The 21,535-nt window shown below is 41.3% G+C and overlaps 1 protein-coding gene across 1 annotated transcript in view; it reads right to left on the reverse strand.

Moving 5' to 3' along the window:
• The window catches only part of MTR (5-methyltetrahydrofolate-homocysteine methyltransferase), a 69,302-nt gene that overhangs the window by 39,473 nt on the left and 8,294 nt on the right, over positions 1-21,535 (reverse strand). The window contains exons 4-11 of the mRNA XM_063124342.1: positions 20,660-20,729; positions 17,504-17,596; positions 16,155-16,261; positions 15,522-15,581; positions 13,540-13,634; positions 8,563-8,663; positions 5,919-5,980; positions 3,372-3,439 (exon numbers count right to left, since the gene is read on the reverse strand). Of these exons, the coding sequence (XP_062980412.1) occupies positions 3,372-3,439; positions 5,919-5,980; positions 8,563-8,663; positions 13,540-13,634; positions 15,522-15,581; positions 16,155-16,261; positions 17,504-17,596; positions 20,660-20,729 (656 nt within the window). The remainder of the gene's footprint in view (positions 1-3,371; positions 3,440-5,918; positions 5,981-8,562; positions 8,664-13,539; positions 13,635-15,521; positions 15,582-16,154; positions 16,262-17,503; positions 17,597-20,659; positions 20,730-21,535) is intronic.

Genomic DNA, 21,535 nt, shown 5'->3' on the forward strand with positions numbered 1-21,535 from the left:
CAAGAGAGAGTGAGGACAAGAAAATTTCCTTCCATTCACTTAAACTAGGATACAAGCCATTGATATCCTGTTGCATTAACAACAGAAATGCTTATGGTCAGAAATTATCTGATCACAACACTCCAAGCAGCACATCAGACAGTTTAACCAGACAATCTGTATACTCCATCATCAACAAAGATGATCCAGATATATCCTCAATCCCTAACAGGAGTGTTCCTGTTTTGGTTTCCAACCAGCAAGCTCTTTCTCTAGGATACTATAAGCTCAAGAAATCCAGTACACTCCCCTCTCCATTTTGGGTTTTCCTTTTCCACATTCTAGGTCCCTGGTGACCACTGAGCATGCTCAGTATTCACTAATCTAATTTTTGAGAGGATTGCCCTTTTTGTTTAGATTAAGAACGTAAGAAAAGCCATGCTGGATCAGACCAAGGGTCCATCCAGTCCAGCACACTGTTCACAGTGGCCAACCAGCTGTCAGCTAGGAACCCACAACCAGGGCATGAGTGCAACAGCAACCTCCTGCCCCTGTTCCCCAGCAACTGGTGTATATAGGTTTACTGCCCTAGGCATGCCGATAACTCCCCGTCATTTCTTAGTAGGTCTGTTTTGGATCCATTTCTGTGGGTATGGAGGACTGAGTTTGTTGTTGGCCTGGGGGCACCAAGAGACTGACCCAATACATAGTTATCAAGTTTCCTATGCTGTATTCCTCCTACTCTGGAGTGGATTTATTATATAATCTCAGGTTATATAATAAACTACCCTAAGAGCGTCGCCATCAGATGATCACCTACCCTAAACCCCACCTTTCCATTCCCTCATAAAACCTCCAAATTCAGCTCCATCACTTTTTATGGTCAGGGGAAGTTGCATAAGCTCTTGCTATCACAGAAGAAACAGAGAAGTTTTCCAATTAACATTATATGGGGATTGCGGAAAAACATTTCACTAAAGTAGCTATAGTTAAACATATAATTTAATTTAATGTCATTAACTTAATTAGTGGTGCTGTTATGCATTGCTCAATCAACATTTTCAACAACGGGCACACAAGTTCTTTGAATCCTGAAAAAAAAAGGGGGGGTGCTTAGCTTGAAGCACAATGAACTGAGATTTTATAAAGAGTGAAGTCAGGCCAGCCTCATCTTTGCAGCCTGAAGCTGCCTGTGCTGCCTGTGGAGAATTCCCAGCAGCCATCTCTCAGCCTACATCAGGGGTTGGTTGTTTGGTACTTCCTTGATGCCCACAGATATACCATACTCCTCACAATTTTTATAGAAAAATATTTTTACATTTTCTTACTGGCAGCTGGAATTGCTTCAAAGCAAAGTGGGAATCATTCTAATCTCCCAAGAATGCCTGGAGGCAGGTGTCCTCTGTGACTAGCCATGCCCACCCATGGCAGCCATTTTATGGACAGTTTCACAAACTTCCAAATGCCCTGACAGAGCCAACTGGTTGCCTACCTGTGCCTACATCAGTCTCTGAAACCCACACATTGAATGGTTTCCCTGGCCCACCCATCAGCTGGACAGCATGAAGGAACTTCAGTGCGTCACGCACCCCAACGCAAACTCCAAATTAGCTCACAGGCTTGAGGCTTCATACAAAACCAATGAAGTTAGCCAGCGCCAAAGGCCATTTCTACACCAGCCCGAAAATGAGGGCTGGTCACAGTCAAGTCCCTGTGCGCCCAAATGAAGCACAGAGACTCCTGGGAAGAAAGAGGTATGAGAACGGGTTTTCCCAGGGATAAGTACTCCGATTCTTCCCACAGTCTTGGGAACCAGGACGGGAGGAATCAGGGGTGTGGGGGAGCAGGAGCAGGGCTTTTTTTTTTTAACTTACGTTTGAGTTGGAGCACACATGCTCTCAGGTCCTTTTAAAAAATGGCGGGTGTGAGACACCCTCCTTCCTCCCGGGATGTCGCACCCGCATCTGGACTAAGGGAAGGATCTTGCGATCAGGATCTTGCGAGATCCTCCCCCCTCCTTCCCTCTACACCAGGCTGGTGTAGAATTGGCTGAAGTCATGGGTCAGATCCAACTCTTCCCTACCATCCAGTCTTCCCATTCACAGACCTCCTCCATAGATGGATGTGTTTGTCAATTTCAGTTTGTGTCCATTTCGAATGTTTGCAATCTTAAATTCCTTTTGTTCAATTTTCACATCAGTTTGTGAGGTACTTTTGATGCTGTTGTTTTAAAGTCCACACAAGAAATTTGATGCATTTTTGTGCACATTTCCCCTAAGGTATGCTTTTTTTCTACACAATTTTGTTTAACGTACGAATGTCTGCATGCATTTTCCCCCTAATTAATGGATTTTGTATGGCATTTTCATGATTATATACATTTTTTATGTACACTTACCCTCACATATGGATTTTGGTACACATTCTTTTGATTGGAGAACTGTGTCACAAATTTCAAAGAAGTGCAAATACCAAAAAATAACTATGTTTCGGTTCCCACATTGGTTTGAGAAGTGCAAAATCAGGCAGGCTTTCATTAAAATAAGGTCGATTTGCATCAGCAGTTTCCTATGCAAGCGCTTTCATGAAGGCAATTTGCTGAGGCACATAGTGTGGTTGCTCCCAGCAGCCCACTTCTTGAAGGATCCCTCAAGGACAAATATCCTGCTAGTAGGAGCCAACGAGTCCCTCTCCAAGCCACCTCCACAGAGGTATGTCAAAGGGACGCCGTGGTCACTGTTGCCAAAGTGTTCAGCGAGGGATAAGCCAAGGGGGAATCCGCACGTCGTACCGAGACCGCTTCTAAGCGACCCCAGTGCGACGTGAAAGCGATCGTGTAACTTGCCTTTGGAAGAGCCGAGGAAGAGGCGTCCTTGCCACCGGCGAGGAGAGCTCAGCTGAAGAAGGCGGAGTGGAGAGCGAAGAAGCTCTCCACTCCGCCTTCTTCCCCCGAGCTCTCCGTCCCAGCCGGCGAGGAGGTCTGTGGGTGGCAGCAGCGGCAAGGACGCCTCTTCCTTGGCTCTTCCAAAGGCAAGTTACACGATCGCTTTCATGTCGCACTGGGGTCGCTTAGAAGCGGTCTCAGTACGACGTGCGGATTCCCCCCAGGGCTGATCTTCATATAGCAACCACAACAGCAATGTGGAATATATGTGATGGGAAAAGGGGTCAGGTCCCCTCTACTTTCCGGCAAGCCAAGATGTGAACCGCCCAGAGAGCTTCGGCTGTGGGGCAGTATATAAATGTAATAAATAAATATAAATAAATAAATATGTGTCTACTGAGTAGTAGGGACCCTAAGCTGCACTGTACTGCTCCACCAAATACAGATGGTTGAAACAAGTTGCTGTCAATATATGAAATGAAATTATAATATATGGAAATGTAATTACCGGATGTGTGCTGGAGTGGTCCCACAACAGCCACCAACTATGTTCACCAAACCATCTAGGGCAAAATTCTGTAGAAGAGGAAAAGTGGTTTTTGAGATATAATTTGGGAACTGGTAGGGGGAGAGGCTGAATAAAGATTGTAAGCCTATGCGGCAGGGTCTTGCTATTTACTGTGTTATCTGTACAGCACCATGTACATTGATGGTGCTATATAAATAAATAATAATAATAATAATAATAAGAATGGACATTACAATGCTCCCTATATTACTGTGAATCATTTGGGTACTAAAAAGTAAATTAAAGTGTGTGTGGGGGGGACTTTATTGCAATGGTAGTGTACATTGCTCCTTGATCATTTAGGCCAACGGTTCTCAAAACCTCCCTGGCTCTAAAAAGTTGTAGAAGAGGCCAAGGGTGAATGAGATTAAAACAGTTTAGGAATTATCGTTCATTACCCACAGAACTAGGGCCGTAGCGAACTCGGCTAAAACAGCAGTTCTGTCTGAATTCTGGGGGGGAGGGTTATTTCAGCACCCCAGTTTGGTCCCTGAACTATGTCATGACAGTTTGAGGGGTGCTCACCATGGCTGGGGGTGCGGGGAGGGGGAGCATTCTTTAAAAAAGGAAAAACAAAAGCAGAGGGGAAAGCCTGGGGCTGCTCCAGCCACGACAGTCTGAGGGACAGATTTATCTGCCCCCACGGTAGGCACTTTCTTTCCCCAAACAAAGAGAAGCCAGATTCAGGTTACTCCACCCTCGATAGGCCACCCAAGAATTAGGTTATTAATAGGGGAGGGAGACATTTTGAGTCCGCTCTACGCAGAACATAAGTTAACGAAGTGCTACTGTGGCAACAAAAGGTCAATACCATTCTCAGCTGTATTAACTTCAGCACTGCAAACATCCCCCCATATATTTTTTTAAAGTTTGCACTGGTAAGACCCCAATTAGAGTAAGAGAATCTTCAAAATGGCATCCAGTAGCTAACATGAAGACAGCTGGACCACATTAGAAAAGATCCCTTTCATCTTTCAACAAGCACTTTCACCATATTTTTCAATCATCTGGACTTGCCCCGAATTCTCTGTGCTTTCAAGCCTCACTTCCTTCCTAGTTACCAAAGTAGAGAAGGCTTCAGGGTGGGAGACCAATTCCTATAATGAAGAAATGAGGAACCTCTGGCCCACGGGAACACCCAGGAGGGAGAAAGGTTAGCAGCAACCGTGCTGCAGCCTCAAGAAACGCTCCTCGAGACACTGGCCGAGTCTGCTTTGCTCCTGATCGGGGCAAGAGGGAAGCTGGGCGCTGGGCTGGCTGCGTGTACATCTGCTTTGCTCAGCTCTCGCTGCAGATGCCAGGAGGCAAGTGAAGCACAGACCCTTTCTGCATGCAGAGAAAAGCACAGTACAATCTGTGCAGCGCAAGGGGCAGTCCCTTTCTCTGTGCAGAGAGAAGCATGGAGCAACTTCTCTTTGCACAGAGAACCGGGACAGGTTAACAACGGGGGGGGGGGGGGTCTTCATGGGGAGAAGCCGCCCCTGATTTCATCCACCCCTTGATAGGTCCCAGGAGGAATCCAACTCCCAAGACTAATCCGGTTCCCCACCCTTGCTATAATGGCATGTACCGCCTCCCCTTACCGCAGGTAAGTTTTTTACACAGGTATTCCACTCTTTTATATCCCTTATACATCTCTGCCTCCTGAACATATCCTTTCTCTCAGTCCCACCAACATCCCAGGCACGCCTGATGGGTACGTGGGAGAGGGCCTTCTAGGTGGCTGCTCCAAGGCTCTGGAACTCCCTTTCCAGGGAGGCTAGCTAGGCTGGCTCCCTCTGTCTACAGTTTCAGAGGCAGGCAAAAACTTTTTTTGTTTCGGCAGGCATTTGGAACTACACCGGACTTGTGTTAATGTATTGGATTCCCCCCTCCCTTTTAATTTGTTACTGTTTTTTTTTAAAAAAAAAAATTAATATGTTTTTAATTTTACTGCAGGTTTAATTCTATTTTAACTTTTATACATTTATATTTATATGTTTTAATTGTACATGTTTTTATCTTGTGAACTGCCTTGAGTCCCAGTACTGGGGAAAAGGCGGTAAATTATTAATAATAATAATAATAATAATAATAATAATAATAATAATAATAATATCCAAAGCCAACCCACATGAAACTGCTATAAGTCAGCTGACTGGGCTCCCGTAGGTGAATTGACCAACTAATGGGTCACTCATCAGCTACCCACATGACTTTCTTGATGTATTTATAATCAACACTGACAATCTTGGGATTTCACATTCTGCAAATCGGGTGCAATCCTGTACACGCTTACCTGGAAGAAAGCTCCACTGAACTCTATGGAATTTACTGTTCAATAGAAATGTATAAGACTGCACTGTCATTATGTAACAAAGAAATCCTATGCATGTCTTTTCAGAAGTTAAGCTCCATACTTTCAATGGGACTTACTCTCAGCTAAGTGTATATAGGATTGCAGCCTATTTTTTTTCTATTACAGAAACAAATTAGTATAGGAAATACCTTAAGGTGCTTGGCAGTCAGTTCAGGTGTTTCATCATAACCACCGAATGTGTTTGGAAGACCTGAAGAAATATAAGGTATTTTAAATTCCACATGATCTGTAGATAAAGACATCTTTTTTCCTATTTTTTTTTTATTTCAGTTACATAATACAATCTAATAATTTGCTCAGTGGAACACATTGCACACATTTGAAGCATCCATGTGCATAAATCTTTAGGAAATATTTACTTCTAAGAAGGGGTGGACAACTTTATTTATTTATTAGATTGTAAGCCTATGCGGCAGAGTCTTGCTATTTACTGTTTTACTCTGTACAGCACCATGTACATTGATGGTGCTATATAAATAAATAAATAAATAAATAATAATAATAATAATAATAATAATAATAATAATTGCATTTTTATATCGCCCAATAGCCGAAGCTCTGTGGGCGGTTTACAAAAATTAAAAAGATAAAAACCATTCAAAATATAAAACAAACAGTATAAAAGTATAATATAAAATACAATATAAAAACACAGCCAGGATAAAATCAGGCAACAATGCAGAAATTAATACAGATTTAAAATACACATTTAAAACAGCCAAGTTAAAATTAAGTTGCTAGACTGTTAAAACACTGAGAAAATAAAAAGGTCTTCACCTGACATCTGAAGGTATACTGTAGGTGCCAGGAGAACCTCTTTAGGGAGCTCATTCCACAGCTGGGGTGCCACAGCAGAGAAGGCCCTGCTCCATAGCCACCTGCCTCACTTCCTTTGGCAGGGGCTCACAGAGAAGAACCCCTGAGGATGACCTTAGGGTCTGGGCAGGTACATATGGGAGGTGTTCCTTCAGATAGCCTGGCCTAAAGCCTTCAGATAGCCTGCAGCCCCTACTAGGTCCCTGGCCTCTATGACATGGCCCCTACCACAGCAACAACACCAGATACCATGCCCCTTACACAGTGGCTGCAGTGCGAGAGAAGTGTAGCCCCGGAGACCCATGTGGCCTTCCAATCCATTCCTGTTCTAAAGCAATGATATGCTAAAAATAAATTAAGCGAGCAATCCTACGGCCTCTAGACAGCATCCCGGCGGCGGCGGGGGGGGGCATAGGATACTTTAGATTCCTGGATCTGAGGTTGGAGACAGCGCTCCGATCTCAGATCTGGGAATCCGCCTCACACACTCCCCTTGCAGCAGGAGCAAAACGGACCACACTGGCTGCCTCTCCGAGGTCAGGAACTCAACCTTGGAGGAGGAATAAAGGGGATGTTCCAGTGGGCAGGGAGGATCCTGGAGAGGCCAGGATCTGAGCTATCCTGAGGCCTCCCAGGCCTCCTTCCCTCCCTCTCTGGAACATCCTGGCTAGATAGGAAAGAAAGCCCGTCCAGCAAAAATGCAGAGCTGATGGAGCAGTGGAGGTAACAATTGCCTCCACTGCTTGTCCCACTCTGCACTGGAGGCTCATAAGGCTCCAGTGCAGATGCTTACGAGCACTGAGGGCAGAAGTAATAGGATTGCACCCTAAAAGCGTCACTGCAGCAGTGGTTACTTTATTGAAATTAATGAACATGTGCTACATTGCAAATAAATAAATAAATAAATAACTCATAAGTCTTTTCTTAATTAGGTTTTCCCAGAGAATAGCCTGTGTCAGCTTTATTATTATTATTATTATTATTATTATTTATTTATATAGCACCATCAATGTACATGGTGCTGTACAGATAACACAGTAAATGACAAGACCCTGCCGCATAGGCTTACAATCTAATAAGTTGTAGTAAACAATAAAGAGGGAAGGAGAATGCAAACAGGCACAGGGAAGTGTAAACAGGCACAGGGTTTTTCTTCCCTTTCTAAAAATAAAATGTCCTCTTTTACTAAAAGTCCAACAAAAGCATTAGCAGGATGTGGCAGGGAAAGAGTAGCAGCAATATTTATATTACGTTTTCAAAGATTCATTCACAAATGTAGCATCTTTTTGCACAGAAAAAGTTTGCTTACCACAGATTTGAAACAAACAACATTTAATCGATTATACATCCAGCTTAGTATTTCAAATCTCAAGCGCGCCAACAATACTGGAAGGTATCACACTATGGACAGATTACAAGACCGGGCCCAAAGTGTTCTATCTTATCAACTCAGCCCCCAATCTGCTCTCAGAGGAAAGTTCTGTTGATCATAAGGTCTAGAACAAACATTACTTTAAACCTGCATGTTACAGCTACATTTTTTGGTCATTTTTCCTCTACACTGGAGTTGAATTTATGCTGTTTTTGTAACGTTTTCCCATACAATCTTGTGTGAACAAAAACCAAACCCTCTTGACCTTATTAAGTAACTTTGACCCAGGGGTGTGTGTTAATTCTACTCCAAATTTACAAAGAAATAAACGCTCTCAAAGTGCAAATTTCTAACACTAATGTCTTATTTGAAGGAAAAAACTGCCCTATTGGTCTAGCCAGATTCTGGTTTCTTTCTCTTTTGTTAACATCGTGGGGTCTAAAGTACCCCAATAGTTTTGATGGAAGGGAATGTTTTTGTAATCTAATACCAATAAAATCATTTTTAAAAATGTGTATATGGTTTACAACATGTATTACTTCGATTGATACGAAAAAGCTGAATTCCCACAGATCTGGGCATACCTGCATTGGGATAACAAATGATGTAGGCAGTGGAACACTTCCCAATTGTTTCAATGAAGGGCCTCATTTCCAAAGCCCCCAAAGCACAGTTCAAACCAATGCTAGAAAGACCAAAAAGAAGAAGCAAGTAAGAAAAACAAAAATGTATTTGTTTGAATTGCAGCTTACAGAAAACACTAGTTTGCCTGCCTGTTACAGAAAACGTGTTGACACTAGGGCCTTACCTACACCAGTCAGGATATTCCACTACGAAAACAGTATGAAAGCGGAATATAAAAGGCAGGAGCCACACTACTATTTATAGCAGTATTGAAGTGCACTGACAACTATTGGGGTCCATTGACACATACCATATACCACTTTTATAGTGCAATACCCTGCTTGTAGATTAGGCCTAGATTGAACCACCATTGGAAGTCACACCCCATACATGTTTACCAAGCTAAATTCTGTATTTTGCAGCTTCATTTTGGAGCAATCGTTGTTCTGTTCATTTATGTTATAATTTAATTATAAAACAATTTTAAAGTAAAATAGAAGTTTGGGGGGGGGGGAATGGTGTTCCTTAGTCTCCCTCCTTTCATAGGCAGGTAGAGCAAGGTGCACTCTTCTGTCTTCCTTGAATTTCTGATCTGCTGCTTGGTTAAGTTGTAAGAGATTCATTATGCAGCAATTCAGCCAAGATGATTTGGCAAAGAGTCAAATCATCATGAAATCCACATTAAAATCTTTTAAGAAATGCAAGCAAATGCCAGTAATTTAGCTGTAAAAAATAATTTAAAGCAGTATCCTATGCTGGCAACCTGACAACGCTAAACATGTTGCACTAGCAGGAATGACTGCTAGCACAATGGGAAGCTGGTGCTTCCTAGCACAACCCAGAAAGCTAACCAACATTACTGGTTCTGGAATGGGATAAGTCAGCAGAGCTCCCTTCTCTGAGCTCCGCCAACTTCCCCCATTCCAGAAAGGGTAATTTTCACTAGTGTCTAGTTGTGCTAGCCAGCGCTAGCTTCCTGTTGCAATAGTGGTCATTTCTGCTTATGCAGCAGCAGCGCTGGATAATCCCCTAAAACTACAGAAGCAAGATAGGGAATCTCATATTGTTATCAAAACACCCTTTGTTCTAATCCAGCGGTTCTCAACCTGTGGGTCGGGACCCCTTTGGGGGTCGAATGACCCTTTCACAGGGGTCGCCTAAGACCATCGGAAAACACATATTTCCGATGGTCTTAGGAAACTGTATTGACTGAACTATGTCATGTATCATCTTTTGTATTATTAAAGCTATTGTTATGTATTATTTTCATTAGCAAACCATCCCATGACAATGGATCGTGTAGAGAAGAACGAAAATAATTTTATGGTTGGGGGTCACCACAACATGAGGAACTGTATTAAAGGATCGTGGCATTAGGAAGGTTGAGAACCACTGTTCTAATCCAATCCAATCTTGTTTTAGCTACCAAGTATGCCTTAAATTGCTACATATGGAGTGACAGACAGCTCACAGCACCACCTGACATGCCTCTTTGAAACTTGTAATACTACTAGGAAACATTAGAAAAAACTGAGGACATACGTAAAGTGACCTCTGCCATACAGATAATATTTGCGCCGTGGCTATCAATGCCAAAGCAGGTCAGAAATTCTACAATGACTGAAGAAAAGGTCAAAATAAAGCCTTTTCCATTCTGGGGAAAAAAGGGGGTGTAGGAGTTAGAAAGAACACCTGCCTATAGTTATTTTCATGCTCTTTCAAATATTTTTAAAGTAAGGAAGAACTTGAGAATCCATCTGCCTAATATGCCTAAGGCTGGCATTATAATTGTGCAATTGAATTATCTGCTTCAATTCTTATGCTGCAGAGAGGCTTTCCCTCACACAGAAAGAGCTGCAACAATCTCTCACCAAGTCATTAGTGTGTAAACATCAACACCAGCCACGTTAACAAAATTAGGCCTCAATTTCTATTCAGCTGTCCACCTCAGATCTCAAAAGGAACTTGAATATACAAAAAGAAGACTTTCCTATGGTTGCTTTCTTCTTCCTCCCAAGGCAAAGAATCAAACAATGAACTATAATCAACATCACTAGAAAAAGTCACAGATCAGACTTGCTTACTTGATGAAAATGTATATAATGTAGGGCTACGACAACCCTACATCCATTTCCCTGCTGGGAGTAAGTCGCATTAAACTCAATGTAGTGTAATTCTGAGAGATGTATAGGATTGAGCTGTTACTTGACTAAGAAGGTGCCAGGACTAATTCAGCAGCAAGTTATCATAATTCAAAATCAGGAATTAGTTGGTCATCCCTTTTTGACTGCCTTCCCATTGACCAATTCTCATGAAACACACTTCATTGGAAAGCTCTTGACACCGTGAATAACAATGGTTTTCAAACTTGGGAGTTTATTTATGCCCATTAAACTTTTTTAAAAAGTATTAGTCTATCTTCTATAACAATATACTATAATTTTTTATTTTTAATATAAAAAATGTCAAGTATAATTAAACAAACATAATTTATTGCAAATTGGCGCAAAACGAGATAAAAACACAAAAAATCACAGGTGCAGGCCAATATACAATGATATGTCAGTAACATATGGCCTGTAAACAAATCATGAAGGGATTGAAAGATACCTACAGTTAAAAGTAACCTAGTCAAAGTTGTGTTAAACCTTTTGTTAGATTTGATTTTTCTCCACAAACTATGTTTGTGAGTAACCAACTAGTGTATATGTATATAAGTGTGCATGTGTGTATTCTAAATACAGGCTCAGATAAATGGCACACTGGCCATGCCAGCTGGTAATGATGGGAGTTGCAGTCCAACACATCTGGAAGGCTAGGATGACCTCAAGCAAAGATGTTCCCAGTGCTTGCCACCCAAGATTCTTGGATCAAATCTAGGAACATATACATGCAAGTTGTGTCATTAGGGATTGGTGAATGAGCATTGTCTGAACATTGTCTCTCCGCTCATCTCATGCCCAAATCCTGTTTGAGTTTGCGAATCAGAAACGTGAGCAAACTGAGCCGCAATCTAACAGGGATTTGTGCAAATCTACTCAAATTTGCACCATAGACTCTAATCCAAAGATGTCTGACTTTGACACTAAACAGGTTCTGGTCTTCACTTGTATCAGGAGACAGTTAAGAAACTACAGGCCTCCTTGGGAGAAGGACAGACTACAGATATAACAAATAATTTATTAATAACCAGAGAATCACATATATGACCTTGCTTAAGGCATGGACTAGCAATTCAGCCTCAATCATTAACATTTCTGTTATCTCTTTGGCTTGATCCATACTGAAATAGCTGCATTTTTAAACTTACTGTAGTAATTATAAAACCGGTTTTACACAGATCACTTGCATAAGAGGTCAATTATCTCTATGCTGCTGCACACACGTGTTTATATAAGCTGGAACAGAAACGATGCCAGGGAGCATGTCATTTCAAAAAGAGAAGCAATGCTGAATCTATCTTATAGACCCATTACTCTACAAATACTGGAGCCAAGATAAGGGTAACTAATGCTGCCACCCTTATCAACCCGTGGATAAATACTGCTTCATTCTACACTGTTAGTTCATGGTTGATGTATAAGCTTCCACTTTTTGCCTTTCCTTTAGTCCAGGCTCCCTTTTCACCCCAAGCTGCTATATTTCACTTTCTTTCAGCGCCCCATCTGTCTCTGTCTCTCTCTACAAGCCTCATCTGCTGATGTCTCTGGAGCTCCAGGTTGGCTGAGAACAAAAAGGTAGACAAATGCCTAAGAATCTATATATTCTCACTGTGAACCTAAGCCTTTCCCATAACTCTCCTTGGAGATTTAATCTCTGATGCCATGCCATAGCATCATTCACTTTCAGGTTTTTGCATTAGGGCCAAACTTCATCGTGAGCTGCAGATTTAGGCTTTACAAAATCCGTGCATTCTCCCTTCTGATCAGCCATGTGGCCAAAGACTGAAAATGTGTGGGTGGGGAGTGGAAGCAGAGCAGAAACACATTTGAACCTGGAGATGGGCCTGCTACAAGTTTCTTTTGCGTCCCTGCAGCAGAGGTCTGCCAAGGATTGCCAAACGTTGTCATATGGAGTTCCCTTCTTCTCAAGTGTTAAAACCAAAGCACCCAAGTTTTGCCTCTCAGTGCTCATTAATTGGCTTCAAGTTGTGAGCAAAGACAGAAAGAAAAAAGAGGAGCATGTTCACATGGAAGCAGTCAGTGATGGAGAGAAAAACCTCTAGGATGCGGGAGGAGAGATTGCAAGAGTTTGGTGCATTAATCCTGAGCACTTACACTGATTGGTAAGGACTGTTTAACTGTTTTAATTGTTTTTACTGTTTTTAAATTATATACTGTTTTAACTTGGTTCATGGTTTAATTTGTTTTTAGCTGTGTATATTTATTGTTTTCTACTGTATGCTTTTATCTGTATGCTGCCCTGAGATCCTAATGACATAGGCGGGATACAAATGTTTTAAATAAATAAATAAATAAATAAATAAGGACTGGAAGTGGCACAATGCTTTACCTCCTGCTAGTCAAGATGTACATCAAGAGAGGTCTGGAATGACCTCTGCAACCATCTGCATCTCCCAGAGGAGACCTTCTGCACACTTTGAAAACCATTGCTCCTCTAAAACAACCAGTTACATTCAACAGGAGGCCAAAAAATGTGTGTGCAATGTGCATGATTTACACTACCACATGGTCCATGCTTCTGAATCTACTTTAGAAAAATCAGTATGGAGTCCATCATTGCGCACAGCCTTAAATATTAAGGGGACTCCAAAAACTATACGTATAAAACACTAAGGTGATACAGGGCAATATACGACACAGAGATTCTGACCTATGACATGCTGGAAGTTCCAAGCTTGGAGAAAAACTTTGTACGCTGGAGGTTCTGAGCTATGAGAAGTACTAGCATGCAGATCAGCTGTGTGAGTCTCTTACCAGAGTGGGTCACTGTGAGATATACTGATGACGAATGCTTCCCCAGTCTGGCCAGAGAGAGTGCGGCCGCTTTTATCGACAATGGTCCCCGACACCTAAAGTCCACAAGGGCAGTGGGGCGAAAGACAAAAGCCTCGTATTAAGAAGGCTACAATAGCAGAAGGTAAACTGAAATGAAAAATGCCCAATTAAAAATGAAGCTTGGTTATGGTTCTGTGCAAACAACTTCTACAAACAACATTTACCTGTCACAGGGAATGATCTGTAAATTAATAGACAAAATAAGATGGAAAGAAAATCTTTTAACTGAATATGCACCTGAATATCATACAAGGAACACACAAGCACTCAAGAATCAATCAAATCTTTGAGATGTTGTTCAAATGACTTTTCTTTTTGTTTTTTTAATGGAACACTCATTTATTCTATTGCAGGATGAAATGGAAGAATCCTCCTCCTCAACTCCTTAAGTCTATATTTTGGTATCTGAAATTTCCAAATACCACAAATCCTCCAGCTTTCTTTTTTTCAACATTCTACTTCTAACATGGCATATAACCACAGCCTGACTGCTCCCCCGTTCTTAGTACAGAAGGATTCCCAAAACCAGAGAGGACCTCTATAGAAACAATAGTGTATTGTATAACCTGGGTTATCAAACACATTATTGCAACTTATTGGCCTGCATAAAATTCCAGTCCATCAACCATATTCCCTCATGTTACAATCTGAGATGCTGTAAAATGTGACCCACAAGACAAAAGATGTCTTTTTTTTTAACCAGGTCTGATGAACAAGAGCCATGGGGAAACTTTTGGCATCACACACTAGGGAGATTAGAATTAATTCATATGTTAAACTCTTTATTATTTTCACCACATATTTAATGAGAGCTAATCCATGTTGGGGTTATTTAATTTATATCCTACCTCTAGGATATAAATATATAATATAGAAATGATCATCTCTGAACTTGACTCTCAACAAAAGGACAACTGCCCAACATGAAAAGAAATTTACGTGTTAAGAACATCATCAAGTCTGATATTTGTTTCACACATTCAAGTCACAGGATGCAGAAGGCTTCCCACATGGTTCTATGACAACGCTCTCCTCCCCTGCCAATTGCCTCTGTGCACTGCAGCCTCTTCTACGTAGGCTCCAACCAGGTAGCACCACCAACAGCAGCTGGAACTCATCTGCATTTCGCCAACAGCATCCAATTGGCAGCTCTTACTCTTGGCATGCAAGCTACTCCTAAGAAGAGTTGTTGATAAGATGCAGGAAGTCTCCAGCTGCTATTGAAATGGCCCAGCGGGGTTGCAGTACACACAAAGGCACTGGCAGGGACAAAAAGTGGGTTTCCCAGAGCCCAGCAGGAGCCACTCTGGGAAGAACTGCACACCGACGTGACTACTAATATTATTTATAGAGATTTTTAGCCTCCGAGGCCTCTGGGGCAGGAACCAGTATATTCTAATCATACAAAACAGCCAAATTAAAAAGAAAATGGAAGAGGAGGAAGTATTATAGTTGTTGAAGCCACAATTTCCTCACCCCAACATTAACTTTTGTCACCCAATACCAACACAAACAAGGCCTTGCATCCATGGTGGAAACTGCTCATACTCAGGGCACCAGTAAATCGTCAGGAAAAGAGAGTTGTGGGCCAAGTATCTCTCTACACAGACAAGCTGCTGTAGTTTGGCACACTGGCAGAATCCTCAACGGGACACTCTCAGTCGATTGGCAAGATTGCAGTGAGGGGCATATTTGAGGTCATAGTCATTTATCTCTTATTACTACTATGGATACATGGAACGTGAAGAGGAGGAACATGAAATAGCAAGCGAACATCCAGGACAGTGTAGTTTGCAAAATAAAGTGTTTGTGATTGAGTTTACATGTGGTTGAGCATTTACCCATGAAAAATTGTGTGATACTATTCACTTAAAAAAAAAAAGTTGAATTCTTATACTCACAAACAATGCTCTGGGTTCATACTCTTCCTCAAACAATTTTTGAAGAGCAAAGAGAGCTGCCTGTGCAATGAAAACGTTACAAAGTGTTAGTGTCCCACCTTCTTTTCATTTTGCAATTATTAAACTATTTCGCACATCATAAGTATCCTTTCCTTTTCCTCCTTCCTGAAACTTCCTCATATAGTACAAGGAAGAGACTGTTTTCACCTCATGGGAAACATCCCTCAACCCTAAATTATTAGGGGCTCAAGCAGGGAACCCCTTCCTCTTTTAATTGCACTTGTAAAAAGAGAAGCAATATTATCGTTTAAAATAAAAGAAGATGAATCTGCTTTGGACTCTTCATCACCTACGTATGTGATCAATAAGGTTTCAGTTTACATACCGTATTTCTTCGATTCTAAGACGCCATCGATTGTAAGACGCACACTAATTTCAGTACCACCAACAGAAAAAAAGCTTTGATTCTAAGGAATAATAAATGACCTGCGATTCTAAGACGCACCCCGTTTTTAGAGATGTTTATATGGGGGGAAAAGTGCATCTTAGAATCGAAGAAATACAGTAGATACTTTGCTGCTGCTGTTTTAAATCCCATAATCAACTGTTTTTATACACTTTTAGAAACCTCACCTTGGCATTGGCTGTATCAAATATGGTTTCAACTAACATGATATCTGCTCCTCCATCTAGAAGTCCTTTGGCTTGTTCTGTGTATGCTTCCACGAGTTCATCAAAAGCTAGAACACAACAACACATTCTCTCTTTATGCTATGAGTGACAATGAAAGAATCATTCTGATCACAACTGGAAATACGGTACACATATGCTCCCAAACTGGTAGAAAGGTGGGAAGGTAACTCTGCACTGGCTTCTTCTAATGTTGCTTGTCTATCAAACATATTACCCAGGCCTCTAATTTGGAATAAATAATTAATTTCTAACTGCAACAAAGACATGAAACTGGCCTTCAAATGTAAGTCTTTGCACCCACCCATCACATATTACTGGATTTTGCTTTTCTGAGTTTATGTTACATAACTGGTGTTAGTACAGAGCTGACAGCAGGAAAAGCGAAAGAAACCACTGTTACTCTTAGACCCTGTTTGGATGCAACGGTAGTGTTCAGTGGCAATCTGAACTAATCCACATATTGCAGGGATGCACACTGTGTATGAACCACACACAAGTTGCTTCCATTATTATTATTATTATTATTATTTATTTATTTATTTATATAGCACCATCAATGTACATGGTGCTGTACAGAGTAAAACAATAAAATAGCAAAACCCTGCCGCATAGGCTTACATTCTAACAAAATCATAATAAAACAATAAGAAGGGGAAGAGAATGCACCAAACAGGCACAGGGTAGAGTAAAACTAACAGTATAGAAGTCAGAACAAAATCAAGTTTTAAAAGCTTTAGAAAAAAGAAAAGTTTTTAGCTGAGCTTTAAAAGCTGCGATTGAACTTGTAGTTCTCAAATGTTCTGGAAGAGCGTACCAGGCGTAAGGGGCAGCAGAAGAAAATGGACGAAGCCGAGCAAGGGAAGTAGAGACCCTTGGGCAGGTGAGAAACATGGCATCAGAGGAGCGAAGAGCACGAGCGGGGCAATAGTGTGAGATGAGAGAGGAAAGATAGGAAGGAGCTAGATAGTGAAAAGCTTTGTAGGTCAACAGGAGAAGTTTATATTGGATTCTGGAGTGAATTGGAAGCCAATGAAGAGTGCCATATTCATAGTTTGATGTTCGAAGCTAGGCACTTGGAGTTATTCATGGATTAAACAAGCTAAAAGTAAACCATGGCTTGTTCTTGAAACAACCTATGTCACAGAAACAATCTATGACAGGTTGTTCCAGGACACCATAAGTGGCTCGCGCGCAACACACACCTCCACAATTATTAATTAAACCCACGAATTGCTGCTGTTACATCCGTGGAGGGCCTTCATTTTTGGTATAACAATGTGAATACTTACTGACATTCCGGTAATCTGGCTTTTCCACTGAAGGGGAGACAGAAAGGGTCTTGTTTGTGGGACCCATTGCCCCAGCAACGTATCTTTTCCGTCCTTAACATAGAAGAAACACAGACACAACATTAAAAAAATCTTTATAGTATTTTGCTTGTGATGGTGAAGTCTCTAACACTGATTTGGCTGGGAGGTGTGATGACTTGCAGTTGCTCAGGGAATAAAGAAGTTTGCAGGCCAGCTTCTCTGCAGAAAGGGAAAGTTATCTGTTTGGCAGATTTAACATCACACAGAGAATGGCTGAGGCCTGAAAAGAGATAGTACGGTAGGGTCTCCAAAATTTTTGGACCCGTGGGCACATTTGGGAATTTGAGAAAATGCTGTGGGCACCGCCACAAAATGTCTAATCAGCAGATCACTGCCTTGGGGTCTACCTGTCATGTCTATGGATCTTATGCTACGCCTTATTCAGCAAAAAGTTTTGCTTTGTTTCTATTGGAAGGGATTGTCTAATTCAGCGATGTGCTGGCAGTACAATACAGCTAATGCTTGTTTTAAATAAATGCTTTGACAATGTCCAGTAGTTGCTTCTTTTTGTGAGGTTATTGCACAGATAAATTTTGTACTGGAACAGTCTTTAACATTCACCCATGTACATGCTCTTTTTAAATTATTTACCTGCTTCATGGATATTAACAATTAGTCACCATAAATGGATTCTTTTCACCTTTTTGACAAGGACTGATATTACAACATTGGAAGAATAAACACCCACCTTCTATAATGCAATGGACTGAGGACCTTACAACACGTTCAATATTTGAAAGGGTGGCACATAGACCTCACCTTCAAATGTACACTTATTTGGATATTTGATCCACTTCTGTTGAAGCCCATGTATAATTGCTAGAAAGTTGTATGCATTTCATGCAAATCCATATATGTATACTTTAAAAAATGGGAGAAAATAAAAATAAATAAAAATGAAATGAAATGAAAAATACGTTCAGGCACCACATTGGGGACCCATTCACAGGCACCATTAGAGGTAGGGACCACTTTAGTAGGGAAAGTAAGGGACAGGAAGACCATATGCATGCAAAGAGACTGAAGGAAGAGCACAGAACTGTAATGGCCTAAGAAGAAAGAACTGAAAGAACTGATCAACAGAGAAGGCCTCTCTAGGCAAGTTCAACTGGTGTTGATACTGAGATCTTCTGGCACCAGGTTAACACATTTTTATTTGCTCAAGAATTTAAATTGGTTTTATCGCTTCTGTTCTGCTTGGAAGTTTTATCTTCTTAGTACCTTCCAAGTCTTGTTGTTATATGAATGCTGGTGTCCTGTATTGTACTGTTTCCATCTTAGTGTACCCTTATTACTGTATATTGCCCTGAAATCTGCCAGGACACATGGATGGTTAGAACATTTTAAAAACAAAGTGGTTTGAAAATACAGAGAACTGGGGAAACAATGGGTGGTGAAGATAGGAAACTGGGGGGGTGGGGTGGAATATAGGACTGGGCAAAACAATATACACATGCTATGCAAGCCTCCCCCAACCTAGTGCCTGTGGCGTTACCCCACAATTGATTATCTTGTATATGTCTAGATTAGTATGTCTGGTAAGTATGGAATGTTAGAACTGAGTGGGTGTGGTTTATGATGTAATAGGTGGGGGAAAGGAGTATATAAGGAGAGCGTTGGGACTTTGTGAGGGATGCGAGTTTGGGGGATGAGTGAATGAGAGAGAGAGAGAGTTGTTTAAAGAAGTGCTTGGATTCTGGGGATTTAGGATTAGTGTGAAGAGAGTGAGGTGGTTGATGTGTGGAGAGTTTAGATTAGGCAAGACTGAAAGTATTATATTTTTGTTTAAAGCTTTTAAATAACAATAAACTTATTATTATTTTGTTAGCTACCAAATGCCATGTGTCAGCTTGGCATTATTTAACTGCCTTACAGTTATTAAACACCTACACCAGATTATACCCACAGTATATTCAGAGAGATCCTATATTAAACCTGTTTCCCTCATAGCTAGGGGAAAGGTTTTATTTAACCCTCCCTCAGGTTTTCAAGTGCTGGCGCTTCACCTGAGAAGGGTTTATGCTATGGACCTAGTGTAAAGGTCTGTGATGTCGCAGTGGCCTCCAAATGTTTTGGACTTCAACTCCTGTCATCCCCTGGCTGTACGGACAATGGCTGTGAATACTGGGAGAATTGTAGACCAAAACATCTAGAGCGCAACAGGTCAAGGAAGGATGGCTAAGAGACAGAAGGGCTTGTCCACTATTGGCAAAAAGGAAGTAGACAGGCAAATGGAAGAACCAAGAGGACATTGCATTGCTGGGTCTAGAATCAAAACCTGACGGTAATATTCTGGTAACTGTGGCTTCTCCTGCCAGTGCAGCTTTGTGGTCTGCCAAGTTAAAATGGGCAGGAAGCCTGCATCCCATACACTGACAAACTAACCCACCAGTTCTTATGTGAAGACTTTGAATAAGAACTACACCTCAGATTTGGAAGGCTGACTGGCCGTGCCATGACAAAAATATGAAATAATGTTGGAGAAGGGTGTTTTAAAAAATAGAAAAAAATAAACTGTACCCCAAATTGTAATTTGTAAACAAAGTTGTAGAGATTTCTCTTTAGCAATTTCTGGTCCATTTTATTCTCGATACTAAGATAGCAGCACCTTCTCTTCAAAGCTGCTGAAACCAGAGATTTTTTTGGAATTTTAAAAAATTATCTTTTCCAGCCAGCACTCGCCGCCATGCTGCCAAACACTGGAATCTCGAAATGACACATGGCAGTTTATTTCCATTTTAGCTAATCTAGTATAAATAAGAAACCAAGCATGTAAGCTGCAGTGGTTTGGGAACAATACTGGCTGACACTAACATCTGGAACCTAAGTGTCCCCAATGAATAGTGCCTGCTGTATCAAGTTTTCTTGAAGGACGCCTCCAACAAAAATGCCCTTTAGCTTTTGTGAACCGCCCAGAGAGCTTCGGCTGTGGGGCGGTATATAAATGTAATTAAATAAATAAACAAACAAACAGGCCACAAGCAACCGTGATCCCGGGGGAACTTGAGATCCATGTTCAAACCATTATGAATGTTCAAACCATGTTCAAACCAGTAAGAAGGGAAAGTTACTCGCCTGTCTCAGCAGTGATATCATCGGCTGCTTTCCGGGCTACCTGTGCCGATATTTTATTTAACCGATAAGCCTAAGCAGCAGGAGGGTGGGTGAGTAAGGGACACCAAAAGCAAAAGACAGGGAAAAAGTATTAGATTCAGAGTTGAATAACACCTATTTCAACTGCATTCTAAAAGTGACAGTTTTCAACATACTTTAGGGCACTTCACAGTTTACAGTAAAAAGAGGGTTCCTGTACTTCCACTTAAGACTTTGGTTCAAAAGTCTCCAGTTTGTATGGAAATATTAGCGACCAAGCACAAAGGTAGGAGAGAATGCATTCTGTAGCCACCCTTGACACCCAGTATTGAAATGTGGAGGGGGGGGAGTGTGCTAGCCCTTCTAAACTGGCCTGGGAACTTTTGAACATCTGAAAGCCAAAGCTCCCCTACTTACAGATAGGAAGGTTTGAGGAGGGGGAGGAAACATGAAAAAACCAAAGAAAAATTCAGGAAACAACCATTTCCCCACAAATGTTTCCCAAAAAAATCCCAGGGAAAAACCAGATTTTTTCCAGTTTAACTCATTATCCACTGCCCCACCCTATTTCTTCCGGGGGGCTTTCCAGGCCTTCACTTCACTACCTCCACTTCCTAATTCAATCAAAACAGTACAACATTATTTATGAATTGGCTTTTGAAAGACCTGAGTTCTTGTGTGACCCTCCAAATTAGTACCCCAAACCACCCACCTAAGCGTCCTGTTTGTCTTTTGTGACCTTGGAAATCTTTCTTCTAGTTAAGTTTGTCTTTCTAGGGCTATAACTGGCCCTAGATATCTGAACAAAGAGAGTAATAAACAGCCTCAGGAGCTAGGTCCTCAGGACAAGGTCCTAGC

Source organism: Elgaria multicarinata, chromosome 4, assembly GCF_023053635.1.
Source record: "Elgaria multicarinata webbii isolate HBS135686 ecotype San Diego chromosome 4, rElgMul1.1.pri, whole genome shotgun sequence".
Taxonomy (NCBI): Eukaryota; Metazoa; Chordata; class Lepidosauria; order Squamata; family Anguidae; genus Elgaria; species Elgaria multicarinata.